This window comes from Muscardinus avellanarius (assembly GCF_963383645.1).
Source record: "Muscardinus avellanarius genome assembly, chromosome: 6".
Taxonomy (NCBI): domain Eukaryota; kingdom Metazoa; phylum Chordata; class Mammalia; order Rodentia; family Gliridae; genus Muscardinus; species Muscardinus avellanarius.
Genome location: NC_137791.1, coordinates 24,047,959 through 24,067,159, shown reverse-complemented (window position 1 = coordinate 24,067,159; position 19,201 = coordinate 24,047,959). Strand labels below are relative to the sequence as shown.

Below are 19,201 nucleotides of genomic sequence, written 5' to 3'. Positions count from 1 at the left end.
TATGGACTTTGTCATAAATATATAGAAATTTTTGACAATTTTATATACCCAAGATCTGAATTTGTTATTTTAATCTTCTCTTCTGGTTTATTTTTCTGTTCTATACCCTGTTCTCTCAAAGACTTGATAAAAACTGTTTCTCAACTATTAGCATTTAAATATTGTATATTGATACTATTTTTCATTCCTTTCATTTTGAAAAAACTAATAATTAGTTGAAAAAACAAACATGTAGAGTTTTATTACCTTAAACTAGAAATAGTTACATTTGTTAGTATAACTCATACATGAAAGATTTGTCTTCTTATTATAGAAATTTGCATAAAATATCTTTTTATATCAAAATCTAACCATGAACATATCCAGAATACTTTTTAAATATTCATTTTAACAAAGGATATTACTAAGTTTATCCTAAAATTATTCTTTTTTGTGTGTGTGGTACTGGGGGTGGAACCCAGGGGCTTTTCTACCTCCGGGCTATACTCCCAGACCTTTTTTATATTTTATTTGGAAACAGGGTCTCACTAAGTTGCTGAGAGCCTCACTAAGTAGCTGAGGCTGGGTTCGAACCTGTGTGATCCTCCTGTCTCAACTTCCCAAGTATGGGGATTACAAGCATGTGCCACCACGCCCGGCTCTAAAATTATTCTATTAAATGCCTTTATTAAAGCCACATTTTAATTAAAGCCAGCATACTTATCCATCCCCCAAGTGAGCATGTCCTTACTGTAGTAGTGTCCACAAATCCACCATGATATATGTAGATGGAAAGGAGCACCATATAAAAGAAACCTCCCTCAAATCTGTGAGGGTTATAAATCAACAAGTCAGCAAGTTTACACTAATTACACTAAATGGTCAGAGATGAGTAGCGATGGATCACATTGTCAAACAGCTACGTTTTACAATTTGTTGGAGGGAGACCAACAAAATACTTGAATGCATTTAATTGATCAAGTGTATATATACATATGTACATAATATTTTAAATGTTTATGTATAAAGACTCTAACCAAAGAAGATTCAAGTTAAGTACTCAAGATGAATCCTCCAAATATATGTATGTGTGAAAATAAAAGGAAAAGACACAATTTCCTGGAGCCTGTTGTTCCATATATTTATAAGTAAAATAGAATGAGTGTATTAGGAAAATAGTTAACACTCTTAAAATGTTTGTACTTTTACTATATCTGTACTTTATTATTTATTTATTTATTTATTTATTTTGCAGTCTGGGGCTGGAACCCAGGGGTATTCTACCTCCACGCCACACTCAAGCCCCCCGCCCCCCTTTGTCCTTTTATTTTTGAAAGAGGGTCTCACCAAGTTAGGAAGGGCAGCTGAGGCTGTCTATGAATGGTGATCCTCCGGTCTCCGCCTCCCAAATTCTGGGATTACAAATGTGCACCACCACACCCAGCTATATCTGTACTTTATAAGATAAAAAGAGATGATGTTCATTGTAGATTCTAAAGGGGTAAATAGTTTTGAAAATTATTTTAAATGTACTTGGAAGCCAGGCATGGTGCTGCACACTTGTTATCCCAGTACTTGGGAGGCTGAGACAGGAGGAACCACAGATTCACAGCCAGCCTCAGCAACTTACTGGGGTTCTCTGCAACTTAGTGAGACCCTGTTTCGAAATAAAAAATAAAATAATACTGGGGATATAGTGCAGAGGTGGCATACCCCTGGGTTCAATCCACAGTACAATTAAAATTAAATATTTTTAGAGCTGGTACAGTGGCACATGTCTATAATCCTAGCACTTGGGAGGTAGAGGCAGGAGAATCATAAGTTCTAGGCCAGTGTAGGCAACTTAGTGAGGTCCTGTCTCAAAATTAAAAATATAAAACGAGGGTATGGCTCAGTTGTAGAGCATCCCTGAGTTCAATCTTCAGTTAAACACACACACACACACACACACACACACACACACACACACACACACACAGTATTCTGAGTAATGAATGACTCTGTGCTGAATTTTCTCAATTTTCAATTACTACATTTTCTATGTTACTAAATTTAGGTTTTCTTTTATAAGCAAGAAATAGAGTATCAAAATGTAGATCTTTTTAGCTCCAAACCTCACTTTTTTATTTTATATGCACCTACTTCAGAAATGGCTATAATGTCTCACAGTGATACTTCCGTAGGCATAGTTTTGCAGAAACAAAGGTCTGCTCAAGGATACTTTCTCACAGGAGTATCGTGAGGTTACTTAAATGTTTTGCATGGTTATTGTAAATTCCAACATTTTAAATTATTCACATGGTACTTGTGTTGTTGTTTTTTTAAGAATGTGATTTTTTTCTATAGGTGTTCCTCAGTGGGAATTTTAAAAAAATAATCCCTGGTGTTGTTTTATTTATTTATTTATTTATTTATTTATTTATTTATTTACTTACTTACTTACTTACTTACTTATTGGTACTGGGGATAGAACCAAGGGACATTCTACCTCCCGGATACACCCCCAGCCCTATTTTTTATTTATTCTGAAACAGGGTCTCATTGAGTTGCAAAGGGCCTCAGTAGTAGCTGAGGCCATCTTTAAACCACGATCCTCCTGTCTCAGCCTCCAAATGCTGGGATTACAAGCATGCACCACCTGGCCCGGCTCCTGGTGTTGTTTTAAAGGAAATCACATTTTTTAAGTGTAATTATTTTGTTGTTGTTTCTCTGTAGTATAACAATTTATTTCTCACTCTCCTTTGATATATATATATATATATATAATTTTTTTTTTTTGTGTGTGTGTGTGTGTGTGTGTGTGTGTGGTGGTGGTGGAAACCCTTCTACTTCCAGGCTACACTCCCACACCTATTTTTTAAAATATTTTTTTTTATTTGGAAACAGGGTCTCTTAAACCAGCACGGCTGGCTTCGAACCTGCGCAATCCTCCTGTCTCCTCCCAAGTGCGGGGATTATAAGCATGCATCACCACGCCTGGCTGGTCTTTATATTCTGATTTTGCTACTAAGTCAGCTACTATTTTCTGTTGTTTGCACTTTTTATCTGAAATTATCTTCACAAATCAGAATGAAAGTGGAAGTGTCTTGTGGAGGACACTTGTCAGATATATAGAATATCTCCTTACCAACATGTCTAAATGATACTGCTAACATCCTGGCTTTTATTTGAGTGCCATATAGAAAGAAAACCATCAGTCAAAATTCCATAATTTGCCCAGCCAAATCATTGTTTCTGAAATAAATTTTGACAACCAAACCAATGTCATAGTGGTAAATGAACATACAATTATAATAATATAATACCAACATATTTTTATGACTTTAAACTTTTACAATATAAAGATAGTGAACTAGAGATGAAGTCAGTATCATGTCAGTAACTTCTGTGAGAAATGTCACTATAAATAGCCATTTCAAATAGAGTTCTACCTTGTCCGAGGATGGTTGTATATGGGTATGGGTTTTTTTCTTTGTGAGTTTACAATTTGGGACATCTGTTAAAATAGTAAATCTTTCTCATTTCTTTTTGCTAGAGCTGGAGTGGACCAGAGAAACTGCTTGCTTTAGATGAGCTCATTGATAGTTGTGAACCGACGCAAGTAAAGCATATGATGCAAGTGATCGAGCCCCAGTTTCAGCGCGACTTCATCTCCCTGCTCCCTAAGGAGGTAAGGGTCACCGGTTACGTCTTCCTCGGGCCTCTGCAGAGAGCACTGGCAGCGACGGCCTTTACACATTGCACTTCTAATGATCATAGTCTGTATTAAGTGGTAAAGCGGGCTGCAAATTGATAAGCTGCTGTTACCTAATAATGTGATTGTCAGATGGCAGTGTACTTAACCACTGTGACTTCTGTTTCTTAGATGTATATGGCAGTAACTATGGAATTTCATTCATTTGATTATTTCTTTACCAAGATATTTTCCCCTAGGTTATCTGAAGCCCAAACTTCAGTTGTCCTGACATGTTCTTTACAGTAGAATTTTCAAAAATTCAAATTTTTATTAAACCAGCAATATTTTTATCATTTATCATAAGTTTCTTTGATATTACTTGTTTTGTGATTCTACTAAATTGTAATCTAGTCCTTATATAATTATTTATAAATGCGTAGAATTTCCCATATATATCTTTTTCTACTAATCATTCTCTGCCTCTCTTACACTACACACACACACACACACACACACACACACACACACACACACACTTTTCATACCAATTACATTCTTACAAGACTCCATTTGGAGTTATTTATGGCATTTCTTTTTCTGTTTTTACATAAACTGACATGTTTTTTCTTCTTCCTTTCTTGGTCATTGATTACTATTTTCTGAGTGTTCTCCACTCTGTAGATAAGGCACAGCTTAGATGTCATTCTCTTACTGGTATCACAGACCTCACTTCTTTTTCTTTCTTTTTTCTTTTTTTGTACTGCTGGGGATGGAGCCCAAGGCCTTGCATATAATAGACAAGTGCTCTACCACTGAGCTATATCCCAGGCCTTTTTAAATTTTGTTTTGAGATACTAAGTTGCCCAGGCAGCTCTTGAATTTATAATTCTCCTGCCTCAGCCTCCTAAGTACCTGAGATCATAAGCAAGCACCACTACGCCAGGCACGTAATTTAATTTTTGTCAGGAAATATAACAGATAATCAATGTCCCTATGATTTATATTTTCATAAGTTATTATGTATATCCTCCTAATTTTATGTCAGCTAAGAATATTAAAATACTATTAAACCATTTCAAATGATCCTGAAGCTTCAGATTTGAACAGGAAAGGAGTCAGGTTTTTTCAGATAATTATTCTAAATATCTTAATGTCATGAAATAGAGTTCTAATTATATTTTCACATTAAATATAAATAAAATAGTTTTATCATATTTAACATGAAATGGAGCATAGCTCTAGGGAAAAGCAAAACTGATAAAACATCTCTTTCCTAAAATGTTTTTTCCTTGGGGTGTTTTTTAAAAATGGCATTGTCCCAGAAAAAAAATTTTTCATCCTTTCTAGCTCTTTCTAAAACTAAACCTTTGAATAGATTTGGCTTATGAAAGTGGCATAAGCTATCTTTGCTTCCAGAAGGGCATTAATAATAGGAAACACTTTCATAAGTATTTGACTCTAAGCGTCCACCTTTGATATGTTTTTATAGTTTCCCTTGATATTCTCCTTATTTTAGAGGTATCATTTTTGTTAAAATGCAAACTTTCATAGTCTAGTTTGTCCCTTTATATCTAAGAATGGTAAGAAAAATGAGGGTTTTTGTTTTTTGTTTTGCTTTAATTTCTGTAATAGCTTAATTAACACCAAAAATATAATTTAAAATCAATAGAATTTGAAATTGTTTCTAAGAGTTTTTAGGAACAAACTGTCAATAACATGTGTAAATCCAGTAGAGATTCTTTTGGCTCCATTGTTCCTGTAAAGATTGCTGAGGAAGAAGTGAAGCCAGACAGGAGAAAAACAGCCCTAGCTTAGGATGTCATCTGTGTTTTAACTTTTATTTTCTTCACATTCCCCCTTTTGTTTTCAACTACCAGAAAAAAAATATTTTCTAATTTTAAAAGTGCTTTATTTTATATGTAGAAAATAATGGTAAAGATTTAAGTCCTAAAGGAAACTAACATTATCTTGTCAGAGACTCAGTATTATCATTATTTAAAATATTATTACCTTTGTGTCAGGTGATAGATTTGTAATATATTTTTATAATTCATTTGGCAGATTTTGAAGCTCTTTATCAACATTTACTTATTAATGTCAAAAACCTTGATGAAAATTACACTAGTCTCACATGAGAAGCTTGTGATAAATAGCAAATTTTGTGAGTAAATATCAAGAAAATTACAATGATACAGTAGGTAATCTAGAACAAAACCTGACATCCTTAATATAGGATTTGCCAGCATTTTCTTAGTTTCTTAATTTTTCTTTCCCCTTGACTAATTCAGTCCACTGAAATATAGCAGTCCTGGGAAAATACTGGCTACTGTAATGTGGCGATCTGTATCTTCATTCTGACTGTTAAAACAAAGTACCATGGACTAGGTGGATTTACAAACAACAGAAATGACTTCACAGCCCTGGAATCTAGGCAGCCCAAGGTCAGAGTACGTGGTCAGGTTCTGGTGAGGGCCTCTGCCAGGCTATATACTGTGTCTTCTATCCTCACATGGTGCAGCCCAAGAGAATTCCCTGGAATCCCTTTTCTAGGATACTAATCCCATTCTCAAGGGCTGTTCTCCTGAGCTGATTACCTTCAGAAGACCTTAACTTCCTGAAACGATCACATGGAGGTTAAGGTTTTCACCCTGTGAATTTGAGGAGACAAAAACATTCAGTCCCACTTCAGAGCCCTACATGATAGAGCCTTGCTTCCTTTGAGAAACTGATAGACTTTGCCAATAATATATTGTAAGAATCATGTAACTAAGTGCTCTTTCTTTTTTACTTGGTAATATAATGCAAAAGCCATATAATAGACATTGTTGTCAGCATGTTTGTGATCTACTTTTTTCTGCTTTAAATCTTTCCTGATTCATGTGTTTCTTGGTTCTGATTCTTTTTATTTACAGTTTTCACTTTTCTCTTTTCACTTGCCTATTTTCTGTGTTAGCTATATATTTTGATGCATCTGGCTGGCTAGATGTAAATAGACAAGTATTTAGTAAATTGTGTTCAGGGTTGAAGGGAGTTGTGCCATTTACCTGTGAGGTTGGCGCTTCAGCTATGTGTAACTTCTGAGTGTGTATATTTCTCTAATGCATGCAGATACTGGACTTGATAATCTCTTAGTCACCACTAGTGAAGGAAATTTTACCTGTTGGTTTGGGGATACACTTTTGAAATCTAAACTGCTCTGAATTTGTTGTTGTCTAGCCTTTAAGATTAATTGAACATTTCTATAAATTACCTGATTTCTACTTCAGTAAGATAAGCAAAGAGTAGACATTTTCATATTATAAATATCTTGGGCATTAATTGGTATCTCTTTTACAAAGATATCTTTGTCTGATGATTTTAATATTAAATTGTGATTTCACATAGATTTGGTAACATCACAGTACTATTACTCTGAAACAAACTTGCCTAGGCTTTGATTGACAGTTTCGAAATTAGTGGCTTATGGAGTGCCTCCCCAAAAAGTAGTGTTGGCAGATTTATACATATATGCACAGATTGTTAAGGATAGCTCTGTCTCTATTTTAATTCACCTTTTGTGGTACTGGGAATTGAACTCAGGGACATTCTGCCTCTGAGCTATACCCCCTGTTTTATTTTTTTTTTATTTTGAAACAGGGTCTCACTAAGTTGCTGAGGCATGCAGTCCTACTGTCTCAGCCTCCCAAGTACTAGGTACAGGCATGTGCCACCATGCTTAGCTCTGCCTTTTTTATTTTAAATAGCTCAGGATAATATATATATATATATATATATATATATATATATATATATATTTTTTTTTTTTTTTTTTTTTTTTTTTTTTTTTTTACTGGAAATTTTGAACCCAGGGGCATTCTACCTCTGAACTACACCCTCAGCCCTATTTTTTATTCTTTATTTTGAAACAGGGTCTCACTAAGTTGCGGAGGACCTCTCAAGTAACTGAGGCTAGCCATGAACCTGCAGTCCTTCTGTTTTAGCCTCTTAAGTACTGGGATTACAAGCGTATGCCATCACACTTGGCAGTATAATTTATATTTTTATATGATATGCAAGGCTTCCTGAATAAGCCTTGTCAAAGGCTTTCACTCCACTTCTTCCTTTTTCTTTATTTACTTGAATTGGCTTCATGCAGTGAGAAAAATGATGGTTTTGCAAATATTATGAACAAAATTTTTAAATTGATATTATTGTTCCAAAGATCTACCTCATATGTTCTTTATGTGCTCATCAAGAAAATTCCCATAAGTAATGCAGAGTAATTAGAGCACAGTTACTTTAATATGTCTGTGGAATGGTTTAATAATTGTCTTGTTTTTTCATTGTATAGCCAGGAGTATAAATGTTTCAAAAGTTGGTATCATTGTGATAAACACTTGGATGTAATGAAGAACCACTAATTATGATATCTAGCTCTCAAAGTATTGTAGAATTACACCACAGAACAGGTGGGAATTTTACTTCTTAAGAGTCAGGCTGCCAGACAGGCACTCTGGTCCTGGCTTCAGTGAAATTTTGTTGTTGTGGGGAGAGAGAGAAAAAAGTAAAGTAAAAACTTAAATTATTGTGTTGAGATTCACAGACTAGGCAGTGAAGGTAGGAGCAGGCACAGAGGTTAATCAGAGTTAAAGAGTTAGTGAAGTTGATCCGGGACTGGCGACACACCCTTGTAATCCTAGTACTTTGGAGGCTGAGTCAAGGAGGAGCCTAGGTTCGAGGCCAGCCTCAATTACTTGTAAGGCTCTCAGTAACTTAGTGAAACCCTGTTTCAAAATAAAGAATAAAAGCTGGGCATGTTGGCACACGTTTGTAATCCCAGCATTTGGGAGGCTGAGACAGGAGGATCACGGTTCATGGACAGCCTCAGCTACTTAGTAAGGTCCTTTGCAACTCAGTGAGACCCTGTTTCAAAATAAAGAATAAAAAAATAGGGCTGAGGTAAAATGCCCCTGGGTTCAATCCCCAGTATTGCAAAAATAAATCAATAAAATAAAGAATAAAAAATCCGGCTGGAAGTGGAGCTCAGAGGTTCTATCCCCTGTACCACCAAAAAAAAAAAAAAAAAAAAAAAAGAGTTGGTAAACCAAAGGGTGTTTGTTTCAAATCTAGTTTATATTTATTAAAATCAAAGGTGTAGCCTTTTATAACTTTAAAAATTATACTGTAGAATTACATTAATTTATAAGTAAGTATTTTATCCCACAGAGAATAATTTACTTTTATTCCTATATTTTTTTTTTTTTTGACTATGGGTATGCTATGTTTTTTTTCTTTTCCATAGCTGGCACTTTATGTGCTTTCATTCCTGGAACCCAAAGACCTGCTGCAAGCAGCTCAGACGTGTCGCTACTGGAGAATTTTGGCTGAAGATAACCTTCTCTGGAGAGAGAAATGCAAAGAAGAGGGTAAGCTTCAAAGTGGCATAGAAAATATATATGCTTAGACTTTAAAAAAGCACAGTAATTTTGGGGACAAGTAGGCAAAATAAAAATAAGTTTTATGTGACAGATAAATGAGAAAAGGGAACTTCAGCCTATCAAAGAATGGGTCTTCATTCATTTTCTTTCACATACCTGAGTTCAACCGTGAAAGAGTAAAAATGAGGCCAGTTTAAAGGAAATCTAAAATTATAATATCGATTAAACATCAGGTGCTGAGTATCACTCCTTCCATTAATAGTGTTGAACACCTCTTATGAGCTAGATGGTCTTAAATGATGGGGATATAGTAGTGTCCTGCCACTTTCTTTTCTGTTGTGGAGCTTATATTCTTGAAACTTATTTTAAAAAAGAAAATCTTTCTTAGTGGAGTAGCAGTCATCTTCCATATCAAAGAAAGTAGTTCTTCTTAGCCATCTAAAAAAAAATAATTGTTTTGACAAGAATATATAAAAATTGTATATGCCTCTGAGAAGCAAAAAAAAGTTTATGAAAGAATCCTAGAGGTCCGGTAACTGTAGAGCTGGTGCTCCCCCCCACCCCCCATGGCAGTCTAGCCAGGTAGGGAGCAGTGATGGTTAGTCCCGTTAATAAAGCTTTGAGGTGAAGATCCAGGATACTGGATTCTAATCCTGATTCAACCAGACCCCTCTCTGGGAAATCTGGATGTAAAGTAGGATTAATCAACCTTTTCTCATAGGATTATCTTTTTTAACTCGAAAAATCATGGTTCCCCAAGAACTATGTGCATGTGTGTTCATATCACTCTATGATGTATAATTACCATGCACCAAATAAAAGTTAAAAAAGAGCAGAGGGAGGGTGGATAGATCCAGAACCAAACAGAGGTTTGGGAATGTAGTCTGCTTCTGCCATTGGACCAGAGTGGATGGGAATGAAGAGCTGGGTGCCCAGCAGGGAAGCCAGCACCCCCCTCTAAACTGTGGCTGACATATACTGGTAAAATTTAGCATTTCAACCAGACTGTATAGTTCAGAGATATGTATGTTCAAATTTTTGTGCAATAGTCATTACCATCCATCTCTAGGACGTCTTCATCTTGCCTAGCTCAGACTTCACACCCATTAAACAATAGCTCCCAGCCCTCCTTCCCGCAGCACCTGACAGCCACTTTCTGTCTCAATATGCTTGACTAGTCTGGGTATCTCAGATAGGTAAGCTAATACGAAATTTATTTCACGTAGCAAAATGCCTTTAAAGGTTCATCCATGTCACAGGATGTGTCAGGAATTCCCTCTTTTTTAAGGTTGTTTACTATTCCATGGTGTGTATGTGCCATATTCTGTTTATTCATTCATTCATCTGTCAATGGACACTTGGATTGCTTCCACCTGTTGGCTGCTGTTAATATTTGGCTAGGAGCCTGAGTGTACAGATATCCATTTGAATCTCTGCTTTTAAATTCTGTTGGGGCCGGGCGTGGTGGCGCACGCTTGTAATCCCTGCACTTGGGAGGCTGAGACAGGAGGATCACACAGGTTCGAAGCTAGCCTCAGCTACTTAGTGAGGCTCTCAGCAACTTAGTGAGACCCTGTTTCCAAAAATAGGTCTGGGAGTATAGCCCGGAGGTTGAAAGCCTCTGGGTTCCACCCCCAGTACCACCAAAAAAAAAAAAGTTCTTAAATTCTGTTGGGTTTTTACCCAGAAATGAAATTGCTAGATCATATGTTTATGTTTAATTTTTTAAGAAACTATCATACTTTTTTCATAGCACCTGCACCATTCTATTCACACAAACAATGCACAAGCAATTTCTGTACATCGTCACCAACATTTGTTAAAATCTTTTTTTTTTTTTTTGGGGGGGGGTTACTGGGGATGTAACCCAGGGGCATTCTACCTTTGAGCCACATCCCCAGCCCAATTTTTTATTATTTTGAAAAAGGGTCTTACTGAGTTGCAATGGACCTCACTGAGTAGTAGCTGAGGCTGCCTGCAAACCGTGATCCTCCTGTCTTAGCCTCCCAAATTCTGGGATTGCGAGTGTGTGCTACCACGCCCGGCTTTGCTAGAATCGTTTTAAGAAAGAAATGGAATAGTGAATAAAAAATATGCCTTTCACAACATAAACTGTACATTATTTTAACAGTATTAGAAATTGGACTGTGTCTCGAATTTCAGATTTTAAGGATAGATGAAAATGAGTTATATTATAAAATGTGTAATTTATATTATTGGTGAAGAGAATTATTTTCCTGAACTCTGATACTTTAGGGATTGATGAGCCATTGCACATCAAGAGAAGAAAAGTAATAAAGCCAGGTTTCATACACAGTCCATGGAAAAGTGCATACATCAGGCAGCACAGAATTGATACCAACTGGAGGCGAGGAGAGCTCAAATCTCCTAAGGTAACCGAACTCTTGCATGATGTAACAGAAACCAGTGATCAGTGGCCGCACCTAACATACTGTTTCACTTCTTGGCAAGCAGTATACTTATTTTTTAAAAAATAGAAAACTTTTTTTAAATAACTGGAAGTATAATTGGCAATAATCCTTTATGCTAATTATCTAATCTGACAACTAATTTTATTTGAGTAAAAGGTGAGTTCAGATAAATTGAATGTCTTTCTGTCTTACATAAATGAAAATCTCAGAATATCCTTTCGAATCTTATTATGTGATAGACATTCTTGCTAAGAATTTGCAGCCCATGGTCACAGGGTTCAAACATTTTCAAGGACCTGGTTATTGGTTGTTTTCCACAACTTGTTTCTATAGGTTGAAACATAATTCTGATTTTCTGTATATTTCTGCATAATTCTGTGTTTCAAGTATAGAATGGTAAAAATGCTTGAAATTCTTAGATATACTTTTGTTGCAGAAAAAGCCATTTCTGCAAGACACTGTCACATTAACATGTATACAGCACAGTGAGGTTTTTGTTTTAATTTGGAAAGTTGATTCTTGTTATTCTTGTCCTTCTAGTTAGTAGATGCTTTCTTTTGTTCTTATGTGTCAAAGTTGCAAAAATAAGATGTTTATTCTTTTGGTTTAAACAAATAGATGATTATAAAATAAATTTGTGTTTCAACCACCTCTTTATGAGTAAAATTTATAGATGTTTCAACTATAAATACTAGGATATGGAAATCATAAGATGTTCAGTGCCTGTTTCACTGGCCAGGAAAGATGGTACTTCATGTTTTATATAAATTTTAGTTCTAGAGATCAACTACAGATCGTTGTTCCTATTTATGTACTCATTTGTCTTTTCACTAGCATTTTAAAAAGTTAATAACGGAGTTCTGATCTGCACGTCTGTTTGATAGGTGCTGAAAGGCCACGACGATCATGTGATCACATGCTTGCAGTTTTGTGGTAACCGAATAGTTAGTGGTTCTGATGACAACACTTTAAAAGTTTGGTCAGCAGTCACGGGCAAAGTAAGTTTACCCCTCTCTGTACTTCACAAAGTCACCCTTTGTATATGTCTTTGGAAGGCTCAGCCAGTCAAAGGAAAACAGGACTCATTTTTTATTCTCACTTACATTGATAGCAAATCTCAGGGCTCCCTACTCAGCCTCCTCCCCCATATTTGGGAGTCACCTGACATGGTCACAGTGATGCTTCCTATGACGGGGATATTGTCAGGTTGTTTTTTTGTTTTTGTTTTTGTTTTTTCACTTACTTACTTTGTTCATCGTTGTGACTTAGATTTTTTTAAGATTTTTCATATTTGCTTTATCCTTGGAAAAAGTTTTTCCCACCTTTTCCATCTAAGCTATACTTCATAACTCCTAAATGTCTTTCAAGAGTCTGATTGAGAGGTAGTTATGTTTCCTTATGAACTGCTTTGTTGATAGGCTACCTATCATTTAGAAGTTAAGTAAATCATGTTAATCTAGATTGTCTCAAACACTTGTGATATGGAAGGTAAGCAGATAGGCACTTAAATGTGGGTTTGAAAAAAATCATTCCAAGCAATAGCCTTACCTCATACGTATTATAACTTAAAGATTCTCTAGTGAGCATTTGTTTTTATCTCTCCAAAGGAGAGTATTGTCATGAATAAGTAGTTGGCCACCTAAAATGTAATAGAAGAGAGTGTGAAAAAAGGTCATATTTTTAAAAATGTCTTTTACCATGTTATTTCTTGGACAAGAGTCTTAAAAATATTCCAAGTCAGATGTTAAAAATTTTTAAATCAGCTTCATATTTCCATGGTGTAATATTAGTTTTGGACTTATTTCAAGGTTTTAATGTCTGTCTTTACTTGTCTAGAAGTAGCTTAGCTGTCTCCTAACTACTGCCTTGGGGCAGATTCAGATGAAATGTGGTATGTAGCCACACCCAACTCTGTTGGCAATCTTTCATTGAATCTATTCCCATGGAAGAAACCAAGTTACGATTTTAGTGTTGTTTCATCTAGGAAGCTGGGCTGGAGCTCTCACACTTTGCTTTCATCTCGTATGTTTGCTTTCTATCATACCATATGTTTTATATCATGGTTTTTATCATATGTATCATATCATGCTTGTTCTCTTCATATTTGTTTCTCAGTTATATGTGTATGTATGTATTACTACTGGATAAACGAAGCAGTAAGTACTGACAAGGAAATCAACATTTTTCTGATGGTCCCATCAAAAAATCAACATTTTTGCTCATGAGAACAATATGACCCTGTTGCTGCTTTGTTTATTCAGTAGCATTACATACTTACACATATAACTTATTCTAAATTTTAATGAACTGTTAAAATATTATTTAAATTGCTTGTCTTTCTACCCAAATTAATCATCTTAAGTGTTTTTCCAGTGTTTGAGAACATTAGTGGGACATACAGGCGGAGTGTGGTCATCACAGATGAGAGACAATATCATCATTAGTGGATCTACAGATCGGACTCTCAAAGTGTGGAATGCAGAGACTGGAGAATGTATACACACCTTGTACGGGCATACTTCCACTGTACGCTGTATGCATCTTCATGAAAAAAGGTAAAGGAAAAATCCCATCCTGGTTGGGACTACTTCCTCTATCACTTGTGAATTTGGGTCATTTCTGTGTAGCATTACTGAGCTAGTGATAATGAGCTCTTAAATTAGACTTTAATTATTAGGCTGCAGATGTTTCTTTTTTTTAATTTTTTTATTTTTTTGGTGGTACTGGGGTTCCTGGAAGCCCTTCTACCTCCGGGCTACACTCCCAGACCTATTTTATATTTTTGAAACAGGGTCTCTTACGCCAGCGCGGCTGGCTTCGAACCTGCGCGATCCTCCTGTCTCCGCCTCCCAAGCGCGGGGATTACAAGCGTGCACCACCACGCCCGGCTAGGCTGCAGATGTTTCTAAACTAGGAAAGCTGTCATATATTGGCTTAAAATTGGAGGGGTGTCTTTAAATTCCCCCCCCCTTATTTGATAGCATTGTGGGCTTCCTCCTTGAAACTCTACTCCCTCATTCTTTTTATTATTCTTTGATGATTCATCATCTTCAAACAAAATCATTTTCTCCCTTTGCTATTCATATTTCTGCAAGTGGAACAAATTCAGTTACACAGGCTTCAAGTCTCTGAGTCTTTTAAATTATCCACCTTCCTTACCCCCGTGCATGACATCTCCTAAATCTAGACAAAACCTGAGGCTGTGGGTTTTAACTTACTCTCTCGTTGCTGTCATTAGAACTATTGCCATAGCTTTCTTATAAGCAGCCTTTGAGAACATATCTAAAATTAGTTAATTTTATCAGAATGTATAGTGTAAAGCAGCATCTATAGTTGTGTGTGTGTGTGTGTGGTACTGGGGGTGGAACCCAAGGGCCTTCTACCTCTGGGCTACACTCTCAGATCTATTTTATACTTTGTTTGGAAACAGGGTCTCACTAAGTTGCTGAGACCCTCACTAAGTAGCTGAGGCTGGCTTCGAACTTGTGTGATCCTCCTGTCTCAACCTCCCAAGCGCGGGGATTACAAGCGTGCAGCACCATGCACGGCACATCTATAGCTTTTTAAATTCTGATTCTGAATTTTGTTTTGTTGAAAAACCTTTATTGAATTTTTTACATAATCACAAAGTTAATCTGTATTTACAATTACAATTTGGGGAAATGATAAAGAACATGGAGAAATTTAAAATAATTAAAAATAATTCTACCTCAGATACCCCCATTTTGTTTCTAAACATTAAGATTTTATTGTATATATTGAGAGCCACCTTCTTTTTAAATGTAACCTGATAGTTTTCAAACTTGGAACCATAGAACCTTAAGGTACTGGAATACCACAAGTGAGATAACCAACCAGTAGAATTCTAGGCTTCCCCACTTCTCATTTCAATCAGAGTAATTCAATATTATGTTTATATATTGAAGATTTGCTTAGAATTTTGTGAAAATGGGTATTTCTGCTTTAAAACAAAGAGAGTTTAAAAATCACTGACTTTATCTATTACATTTTCTCTGTTACTAAAAATTCTAATGTATTTCTGTTTCCCTCTCTACAGAGTTGTTAGCGGTTCCCGAGATGCCACTCTTAGGGTTTGGGATATCGAGACAGGCCAGTGTTTACATGTCTTGATGGGTCACGTAGCAGCAGTCCGCTGCGTTCAGTATGATGGAAGGAGGGTTGTTAGTGGAGCATATGATTTTATGGTAAAGGTGTGGGATCCAGAGACTGAGACCTGTCTACACACGTTGCAGGGGCATACTAATAGAGTATACTCATTACAGGTAAGCGATCTTATCTCTCCCATCCCTTAGATGCTCTGCACTTGACTCATAAAGTTGTTTTACTCAGATAATCACTCAAATCGTTAATCCAGTACGGTCCAAAAAAAATGAATCCAATTAATCTGCTGTTTACATGTGCTTTAAAATTGGCATGAAAAGAGCATAAATTTCAAAATTATTTAAATGGTTTAATGGTTTCAATTTCTGCACTCCATTTTCCCTCTAAAATATAAATATTTTTCTTGGCATCTGAGACTTTGGGACTGTTAAGTTTTGCCATGTTAATTAATAGTTAGATAGGCTCATAGGGGAATATCCTGGGTTTAATAAACTCCTTAACAGAGGATTAATTTGGCCAAAAACTGCCCCTTTGCCTTGATAGCTAAAAGTTGATGGAGCATGTAATTGTGATTCCATCCCCATTCAGAGTGGAGGAGGAGCCTTTTTTCATAAAGCTACTCCACTGCCCCAGGGCCATTATTGAAAGAAGTAAATTCAACTAAACTTATTGTTTGTTTTCTTGTTTACATTTGAACCTGACTTTCATGAATAGGTTGTCACATTTCAAGATCAGTAGCTAAACTAATAGCAAATTTAGAAAATGGGTCTTGCTTTATTTCCTGAAAAGGCAGCATTTTCAATTTAAAAATGTTTCCTATTAGTTTATTTATGTTCCTACCCATTAATGGTCAGCAAACTAAAACATAATCTCAGTACTGATGTTGGTTTTCTTAGGGTATTTGTTTATTAATTGATAGGATCCTGCCCATGTCATGAATTATTGATATATGTAAAGATGTTTGTTAAATTATAAAAGGTGATGAATTTGAAGAAGGACTTGGCTGCAACTGCTCTTATGTTTTGTGATATGCTCAGAACCTAATACAGCTAGGAAGCTGGAGATAAGATGCTTTTGTTATCCAAATACCACCTCTCCTAATTCCAGATACTATTTTGACACATTTCCTAACTGGCTTTAGGTTCTTTTAAGTGAAACTTTTATTTTCCATGCAGTTATTAGTGGAGCTTGCTTTTGACCATTGTGAAAGTTACCTGTCCGTTTCATGCCTCCAGCGCTCATCAGCACACCCTTTGTTACAAGCCATGTCATTAGCTCCAGCTTCCTATGGGGTAAAGCTTAGAAGCAATCCTCATTGAATTCTTCATGGTATATAGCTGCTAAGTGGGACCAGATGGCCCAAAAATAATGTTCATTTCAGATGTTTTGTTTCCTTTTTGAGTTGTTGCTGCATCTAGTTTAAAGCTACTGGGCATAAAAAAATAGCATTTCTGATGGAAGTGTCTAGAAGTGTGCACTTTGCACCTTAGATAACATGCACCTTATCCTAATTGCAACTTCTTTCAGTACCCTGTTTATTCCTTGTCTGTTGCCCGTGCTGTAGTACTAAGGTCAGTAATTGTGATAGGAAGCATATCTGTACTTCTATTCTAATAAACTGTGTCTGTTGTAGTTTGATGGCATCCATGTAGTGAGTGGATCTCTTGATACATCAATCCGAGTTTGGGACGTGGAGACAGGGAATTGCATTCACACGTTAACAGGGCACCAGTCGTTAACAAGTGGAATGGAACTCAAAGACAATATTCTTGTCTCTGGGAATGCAGATTCTACAGTTAAAATCTGGGATATCAAAACAGGACAGTGTTTACAAACATTGCAAGGTAAGTATTAGCTGTCTACATGTAATTGTGTTCATTTAAAATGTGATGGTTACTCAAGAGAGAAATACAGAGTTTTAGTGTCACAAAAAGTTAGTAGTCTTATACAAAATGCTTACTCCAGATAAATTTATTTAAGATATTTTTACTCTGACTTCCAGAACTAGGTATTTGAGAAAATGTTTTAAATTGTTTTTTAATATAAAATGTTTAATAAGTTCCTACATGTTCACTTGCTCTACCTTCACCTTAAAGAACAGTGAAGAAGAAAAATCTTGGCTATCCCACAGAAGCAACAGAATCATTTTCTTTTTTGAGAGGTCATTTTATTTTTAATTTAAGCATCTTTGATAGAAAATTGCTTTGGCTTCCACGTAGTCACCTGCTTAACTGGGATGGAAAGGAATAGTAGTGACTGCTGAAATAAAGATAGGTGTGTGTATGCATCCGATGAGGCGCACGCACTAACTTCTTCATGAGTAACTCTTTTTTGTCACAGCTTTTAGAAAGTGTTTTTCAGGGAGGCCGTGTGGTGGGCAGCATAGCAGCATTTCGCTGTAGGTTTTACCTCCTCAGAGCTTTGGAGTAGTGGGCTTTCACCTTTCACCTTTGCTCAGTGCGGAGTGGCGAGCACTCTCTTGAGCTCACGTGTCCATCAGCAGAATGCATGGAGCTATGCTGTCTATACCCTTGCCAGGGAATGCTCCCACACACACAGCCAAAAAATAAAATGTGTGCTGGTAGCTCACCAAGCTTCCTGGAAGACAGAACTCTTGAAAGTTAATGTTTCACTGACAAATAGCTACCAGATTTTCTTACATCCATGCCCATCCGGAAATATTCAGAACAGGGTTTCTAAATATGCAGTGTTTTAAATGTTGCATTTATTGTATGTTCTAGTGTAGAAGTCTACAAATTACAATGTCACTACCCCATAGCCACGATCTCTAACCAGTCATTAATTCCTTTGGTTTTGTCTAGGTCCCAACAAGCACCAGAGTGCTGTGACCTGTTTACAGTTCAACAAGAACTTTGTAATTACCAGCTCAGATGATGGAACTGTAAAACTATGGGATTTGAAAACGGGTGAATTTATTCGAAACCTAGTCACATTGGAGAGTGGGGGGAGCGGGGGCGTCGTGTGGCGGATCAGAGCCTCCAACACAAAGCTGGTGTGTGCCGTCGGGAGTCGGAACGGGACTGAAGAAACCAAGCTGCTGGTGCTGGACTTCGATGTGGACATGAAGTGAAGAGCAGGATGATGAATTTTGTCCAAATGAGTAGACGATATACTCCCTGCCCCCCCACACAAAAAGAAAAAAGATATAAAAAAAGAAAAAACCCAGAAAAATAGAAAAAAAGAAAAGAAAATGAAAAAAAAAAATCCCTTGTACTCAGTGGTGCAGGATGTTGGCTTGGGGCAACAAATTGCAAAGACCTACAGACTAAGAAGGAAAGAGGAAGAGATAACAAACCGAAACTGACACGAGAGGCGTCGCTGTCTCGCACACGGAAGGCTTCACTGTGACTGAGGGCAGCTTTGCAAAACGAGACTTTCTAAAACCAGGTGCAATTATTTCTGTTTTCTCTGCAGTGGTCATCGGGCAGTGGTCGGGCTGCGCGGGGCCGCGGGGCCTGCTGGCCTTCTCTCCTGCCGCTGCCACCTAGGAGGGAGCCGCGACAGCGTCAACACGAGTTCCGGCTGACTTTCTATTGGGGAGCATCTGCAACAAA

At 36.7% G+C, this 19,201-nt stretch overlaps 1 protein-coding gene across 3 annotated transcripts in view; it reads left to right on the top strand.

The window, feature by feature from the left end:
- The window catches only part of FBXW7 (F-box and WD repeat domain containing 7), a gene marked incomplete at both ends in the record, with an annotated part of 113,180 nt that extends 94,463 nt beyond the window's left edge, over positions 1 to 18,717 (top strand). For all 3 annotated transcript variants that reach the window (XM_080697438.1, XM_080697440.1, XM_080697439.1), the window contains 8 exons: positions 3,515 to 3,649; positions 8,937 to 9,060; positions 11,329 to 11,465; positions 12,389 to 12,502; positions 13,878 to 14,059; positions 15,562 to 15,787; positions 17,260 to 17,470; positions 18,449 to 18,717. In XM_080697438.1, the coding sequence (XP_080553564.1) occupies positions 3,515 to 3,649; positions 8,937 to 9,060; positions 11,329 to 11,465; positions 12,389 to 12,502; positions 13,878 to 14,059; positions 15,562 to 15,787; positions 17,260 to 17,470; positions 18,449 to 18,717 (1,398 nt within the window). The remainder of the gene's footprint in view (positions 1 to 3,514; positions 3,650 to 8,936; positions 9,061 to 11,328; positions 11,466 to 12,388; positions 12,503 to 13,877; positions 14,060 to 15,561; positions 15,788 to 17,259; positions 17,471 to 18,448) is intronic.
- Positions 18,718 to 19,201: the final 484 nt, after the last annotated feature.